Source organism: Olea europaea, chromosome 8, assembly GCF_002742605.1.
Source record: "Olea europaea var. sylvestris chromosome 8, O_europaea_v1, whole genome shotgun sequence".
Classification (NCBI taxonomy): Eukaryota; Viridiplantae; Streptophyta; class Magnoliopsida; order Lamiales; family Oleaceae; genus Olea; species Olea europaea.
In genome coordinates, this window is record NC_036244.1 from 17,425,164 (window position 1) to 17,432,425 (window position 7,262).

A 7,262-nucleotide genomic window follows, 5' to 3' on the forward strand; every position below is an offset into this window, starting at 1 on the left:
CTCTACAGTAAGAGGCCTGTAAAGCCCCCATATGAATAGTGCCATGTACTCAAGACGTTGTTTAAAGTAAAAAGAGATGCCCTTTTTTAGAGTCCTCTCATGTCTTGTAGGGTTGCACAATCCGGACATTATGTCAATGGGGAACCTTAGGAGGTAAGGAATTTCATATAGTAGTATGGTCCAATTGCACATGCTGCTAGTTTTTTAGCCCATTTTTTATGATGAATAAAATTCAAATTTCAATTTAAATCAAAATCAAAAATTAATTTTAACTTCATATTCATTGAATTCACAACTTTTCAATCACATATATCATAATTTTTTATTAAAATTTACTAAAAATTTAATTTTAATCGTCATTAAACAAGGGCTTAGTAAATTAATGTGGACAAGGAAGAAGTCTAGAGTAAGAGATATCAACAATTTATTTATGAAGAGTGGATTTATAAAAGTTGTTTAAAATTATGTTCTTTAAGTTTCAATTTCATTAATTAGGCATTAATTTTTATTTTGTTTGAAATAAGGTGATTCATGTAGTCAATTGATCACATATAGATTAGGTCACAGTCAGTAATCATACTAAGATCCCGCTTACGTAATCACATCACACTTTGCCAAAATTGAGATAATTCCTTTATTCTAATCCTTCTCCCAAAGCACACAAAAGTATGCTTGGAGAGGTCCACACTCACCAATTGGAGAGAGCATCTAACTTCACCAACTATTTAGTCCTCATTTGATAGAGGTAGAAATCAAATTTTTATTAAATTTTACTAAAAGTTGATGAAATGTTAAAATCCTATAAAATATGTAGATAAATTTTTTTATTGACTTAAATTTTAATTAATTTATTAATTGAACCAAACAGGAGTTTAATAAATTCCACCTACTATTATATATTTCACATCATTGAAAGACACCACTCAATAAATGAATTTAATTCGTCTTTACAGGAAAGGCACAACTCAATATAAATTGTAAGGTTGGACCTTCAATGAATCTGCTTGTATAGAAGTGCAACTGCCAGAATTTCACCAGAAGCAGATGCGGTAACATTTGGTTGGTCTGCTGTTTTTTCTTTGCCATGTCTAATAGAAATGTGCCATGTGTATTCTGGTGAAATTTTTATATAATTTTTCTATACAAGCAGCAGAACTGTTAATGAATTGTCTCTAGAAGAGATAATTAAACTTTAAATTTTATTTGTAATTGCAAAATCACGTCTTTAAAATTGCCATTTGACCCTCATGGTCTAAACGTTTGAGCTGTTAATCTAAATCGTAAGGTAAAATCTAACTTCATAAAATAGGATATATAAAGGTCACCTAACAATTTGAACGATATATGTAGTGGGAAATCAATTTACAATTATAATTAAAAATCGAGGATCGTGTTACTACTCTAACAATATATTGTGGATTAAAAAATAAAACTTTCCCTATTTTTACATTTCTGAAAAAATGTAAAAATAAGTAAATAGATAAATATTTGTTCAACAAAATTTGTACAAAGTATTAACAAAGAACTGCCTTCAGTAGACAACAACACGAGAATCTTTACAAATCCAACCACTTCCTCAAAATCTAGATTATTACACAAGCCACTCACGGCGGCCCACCATCACCCTGGACAGCAAAAATGACATTTAAGCCCGACTGTTAAACTCGTTTCATATTTTATTTTATTTTTCTCATGCCACGTCATCATAATCGTCCAAAAAATTTGTCCTTATTCGTCCTTTCACTGCAACTCACCTCTCAATTATTCATTACTCATCCAAGGGCGATGATCACCTGTAATGCATTCAACTATCCGAAAACAAGTATTCATGCCGGAACAAATCGTACGGCGCCCAAAGATTATCCAAAGTGCAAGCCCTCTTAGCATCCAATCTTAACCATGGCTTCCCTTTTCCACTCCAGTGGAGTAAACTCACCGGACCCGGATGCAGATCCCGGCACAAACCTTCAAGATTATCGCCGCCGAGTCCGTGTTGATTCCACCGGTGCTCTACTCCTTCAACATTACCGGCGAAAACTAGTAAAAATGGAGGCAGTGAACCCAATTCGTAGATTCTGTACCTCTTTTGGATTCTCATCCAGTACTCGAGTTTTTCTGTGTACCCATGATTTCTCCATTTTGTCAAATCAATTACCATCACGCCAGTGTTGAAATAACATGGTTTACGGCCTTTGAATACGGTGGAAAATGCTGGGTTTGTCCAGAATCTTGAAGAGAAGTAATGACTGAAATTAGCATGGCAGTATTCGGGGGCACCTAGGGCGTGAGAGTTAAGGTTGATTCGCCATAGTTTTGCTATATCGTCGATGACTATGAGGTCGGAGTCAAGGTAAATAATGCGGGTGACGGCGGGGGGGAGGAGGTCAGCTAGGTAGATGCGGGCGTAATTGAGGGGCTGATCGAGGGCACGGCGAATGGAGAATGAGATGAGGTGGTTGACTGTGGTGGGGTTGAAGGGGTAGAGGTGGAAGTTGAGGTAAGGGAATGTAGCAGTGATAGTGCGGCGGAGGGGTTGGTGGTGGCGCTGTGTAGCAAGGAAGTGGAAGACAGTGTTTTCAGGGCAGGTGGAATGCTGTAGCACCGACAAAACGCCGGCGATTGAGCCACGGAGGTAGGGGGAAGAGTAGTCGAGGGTCATGGCTATTTGAATGGTGTCGTTGTCATGAACGCTGTCGGTGGTTGACCATTGGGATTTTGCGCATTCTTTGCCGTTTCGGAATGCAGGGGCTTCCCGGAACTGTGGGGTTTTAGTGGCGGAATTTGGCACAACGAGGAGGAGGAGAGTGATTCCGGCGGTGGCGAGGAGCATAAGGTTAGGTGGCATGGTGGCGGGTTTTGGGCGAAAGGATTTACTAGTCCTTTCTTTGCGCAGTATGGTGTGGTCTCATTCTCATATGAAATATGACAGAATTATAGAAATTGCGCCATGTTAACTCGGTGTAAAATGACATTCGAGCCCCACTAGATACCAAATTTCGTACCATTACTTTCAAAAAGTATGAAATAGTTCATATTTATTGTTAGAAATGATTTTCGGACGATCGCTCTAGATACTTTTTTTTATCAAGGTATTAGCCTTTGGTGATTATTCTTTGGGTCTGTGATCCGATCCCTCTTCACACAGATCAGTTAAACCGTGGGATGTGTCTCCAACTGATCAGGGTCCGAGCACCTCTCCAACTGGATTGCCAAAGTGCTTAGTGAGTCAATCCATGTTGCGTCTTGCCTTCCTAGACACTCCTGCCTTACAGGATAAATCTTGTCTTCCAGTATATGCTTTGCCTTCCAAGAGCCCCAAGAATCGAACTCACGACCTCTGATCTGCCAGGTTTGAGAGAACCCATCATTCGCTAGTGGAAAAGTGTCCCGGGAGGCGACTGTTCTAGATACTTCATTATACTTATGTAATATTGTTTATAAATCATGAGTTCACATTTGTTGATTTTGTCCGTAATTCTAATTTTAATTAGAATTGACTTTAATGCGTTGATTCTATAATTCATTCAAATTATAGGAAGTTTAGCCCCAGTTTTTTTAAACGAAAATTGGCGGAATATTACTTTTTTTGAAAAAATGAGTAGTTGAAAAAAAAAAAAAAAGTTTTCGATTTATGTTTAACATGATTTTGTAGAAAATTGTGTGATTGAAAATAAAAAAATAAAAAATGAAATAAAATTTAATGAGGGCCAAACGAGGGCTTAATTAAAATTGACTTTGGCACAACAATTATAGATACGCATATTTTTTTATGGTTGATTAGCACAAAACGTCTCCATCTTTTAATGTTTTTATGTAAAACGTTCATACTTTTCATTTTTAACAATTTTACCCTCACTTTCACCGTTTATTGCGAAAAAAGGTTCTTTAATCTACCCACTGTCAAATGCTCCGTTAACTCAACCAAAAAAATTAATTAACACAAAATGTTCATAACTTTCAATGTTTTTTGTGAAAAAAACGTCCCTACCTTTTGTTTTATAAAGGTATGGATGTTTTATATGACTTAGTTTTAAAGGTAAAGATGTGTTTCGCAAGGTATATTAAAAAATAGGGTTGTTACACGTAAAATGTATTAATAGATAGGGATGGTTTTCACAAATTCAATTTCATGCTAAAACGAAAAGAGCATGTCCAGTTCATCTTTACCATTCATATGTGATGGGTCATTCGCCATTGAAATTTAGTGTGCTATTTACATAATCACATTTGTTATTGTTTTTACCCTTATTTACACCCTAATAAGCACAAATGAGGATGTAAGTCTCCTATTTATCGGCCACATATTCAATTTCTTCATCTACCGTTCCAAATTTTATAAGTATTCCAGTATTACGATAACCATTGTTTTTCTCAAGGTGAAATACAACGTTCTTTATGTCATTTTCTTATTTATTTAATGGAATGATTATATAAATTATTTTTATATTACTTTTAATTTTGAACAGTTAACTTTGAAGGCGAAAGGAAGGCTAGTGAAAAAATTAGGCAAGACAATATTACCCTTGATTTTTGAAAAGAAATGTTGCATTTTTTATTGAGTCAACAGAGTATTCGATAGTGGGTGGATGTAATGACTTTTTTGGCAATAAAAAGTACAAGTGAGGGTGAAATTATCAAAAAAGAAAGGTAATGACATTTTGCACAAAAACATTGAAATGTTGGAACGTTTTGTGCTAATTAGCGTCTTTTTTACAATCTAATAACGTTAAGATCTTTTTAACTTTTGATTCAAGAGATTACGTATTACAAAATATTTTTTAAGAAAAAAAGTTCCACACTTGTATTGTTGCTATTACATGTGTAGTCAAAACTATTTATAATATTTTTCTTTGTGGGCTTATTTATGATGACACAATTTACATGTTCAATATTCAAGAAACTGATGAGTAATATTTTCAAATATTTTGTTAATCATTTATGTCAAATATTTTTCTGTTAATTACTAAGGCCCTATTTGAATCCATTCTTTTCAAAATTTAATGATTGGAATAGTGTTTTTTTAAAAATGTGGTTGAAAAAGATTCATTTTTTTTATTTGTATATAATATTATCTTATGAAAGATTGTGTGGTTAAAAATAAGAGGAAAAAAAAGAATGAGAAAAATAATGGGGGCCAAACGGATCTAATATTCCTCTGGGGTAGTTTTGGTATTACGATCTGTTTAGAATGGGCCAAGATCTTTCAGTTGAATAAGGTGAAGCCATGCTGCAAAGCCACGTCCTTAGCCTGTGATTTCTTTACTAATTATGCTAAACGAACAGATTAACGATACTTGGCCAAGATCATTGGCAATGATGGAGGCGACAGAGTGGTGTGATAGACAATGATTGAATGTTGTATTGTTTTTTCAAACTGTTCAATCATGCATCGATACGTGATTCCTTTATCACTGAACCCATCAATAAGCATGTAACTATAATAAGATTGAAACGAATGGGGCCATGTAGCCAACTCCCCCACCTATTACAGGGGCCAATTGTCATTAATATGGTTATGTGGCCTTGTTAATTGAGTAGCTCTCTTTCTTTATCGACGAGAATAAATCTTGTGATATTGGTTACACGAACAGTTTGTGCAACTGTATGTTGTTGATCGTAGACATCTAATCAGTTGTCAATATTCATCTAAATTACTATAATTGACGGCCCAAATATTTTAGTACAACTAACGGCAGTTTAATTAACGTAAGCTTCATAATTAAGAAAATTCAAAAGTACGACGATGTTATGATATGGAAAAGATAAAAGGTTGGATTGAGCAATTTTTCATCTCAAATCCCAGAACCCAAGATTGCGATTGGGAATGCATAAATACTACTAGATAATTTATTTATAATTGTGCTACAAAATCAGAGTCAATAATAGATTTATTGTTTTTATTTTTTTAGACAACTCTTGACAATTTTTTATTGAAAATTGATAGGAAAAAAAAATAAGAAAAAGATAAAATACTCAATCATGGGCTACCAAATCACCCTACCACCGCACCCTTTTTTTCTTGTCCAAGCAGCATTTTTTTCTTTAAGGTTCATTTAGCATGATTTTTAATTTTACTTTCTGTGAAATGCTTTTTTCAATAAATTATTTTAATTTTTGTTAGGTTTAATATTTCAAAAGGGCTTTTATGCTAAGTCATATTGAACCAACTTTCTCCAAAATTTCTTTTAATTAAAATAATTAATTTTATAAAATTAGTCAAACGGATACAAAAGCAGATTTTGAGTATCAAAAACTCATTTAACTTTTAAAAAGTCATGTCAAACTGACACTTATTGTTTTTGTCAACAATTAATGTAAAAAAATTATATTCATTGCATCTAGTTATTGATGCAAGTATCTACTTCAAAATTATGAAAATATAAATTCACCAAGAATTTTGTATGACATAGTTGAAATATACTCATTATAATGTACATATTCATATTCATTGAATATACTGCTTAAAGATGTACATATTTTAATTTACACGAACGTAGTATTCATGATATGAGATTTTTTACCCTAAAAAATCAAAATTTTAACAATTATTTCACTATTCCTGTCGTCTTTTTTTATTTCTTCATTTACAGGTAAAACCCATTTTTCTATCTAACGGTCAAAAAATCAATTTTCACAATCACTACCGAACATGTTCTTAACGTCAGGCCCGGTCCTGGGGCTAGGCAAATGAGGCCTATGCCTCAGGGCAATTTTTAGGCTTTGTCTCGGGTCCCGACAATCAAAGGATCGGCCATGCTTAACGTAAACATGACTGTACACTTAGACATCAATATCATGTTGGGTGAGAGAGTGAGTGTCGATCCTCAGGGATTTGGTTTGATTGGGAATTTCATCAAACTATGAACAGGTCAATTGTGGTGCTATTTAATTTTACTATTTTAGTATTTACTATTCTTATTAATACAAAAGTTTGGAAGGTACGAAGTTTGTAAGGTTTGGACACGTAATGTGGGATAAAGTTTGGGACCATTGGTGCCAAAAATTTAGCCTGTGTTTGGTATCCATTTTCTCCACATATTTCAGAAAATTTTTGCCGGTTGAAACAGTAAGTGGGCTGATGCACAACCTTTTTTTGACTCAACAGCATGAAAATGTCCTAAAATGCCCCTCCTTAGCTTTGAAATAAATGCGAATAAGGGAAAAAATGTAATTCCGTTTCTGATGGACATTAAATGCACCTGCATTTTTATTGTGTAACGGTTAAGATTCTTCTACAAATGAAAAAGAAAATGGCAACCAAC

General features: G+C 34.1%; 1 protein-coding gene across 1 annotated transcript; it reads right to left on the reverse strand.

Annotated features, from left to right (window-relative positions):
* Positions 1–1,419: 1,419 nt before the first annotated feature.
* Positions 1,420–3,078, reverse strand: LOC111399027 (probable galacturonosyltransferase-like 3). Its single transcript, XM_023026226.1, has one exon. The coding sequence runs from the start codon at positions 2,843–2,845 to the stop codon at positions 1,805–1,807; it is 1,041 nt and encodes a 346-aa protein (XP_022881994.1). The 5' UTR covers positions 2,846–3,078; the 3' UTR covers positions 1,420–1,804.
* Positions 3,079–7,262: the final 4,184 nt, after the last annotated feature.

Excerpts from the sequence above, each read along its gene's own strand:
- LOC111399027 (XM_023026226.1), bottom strand. The coding sequence starts at position 2,845 with ATGCCACCTAACCTTATGCTCCTCGCCACCGCCGGAATCACTCTCCTC.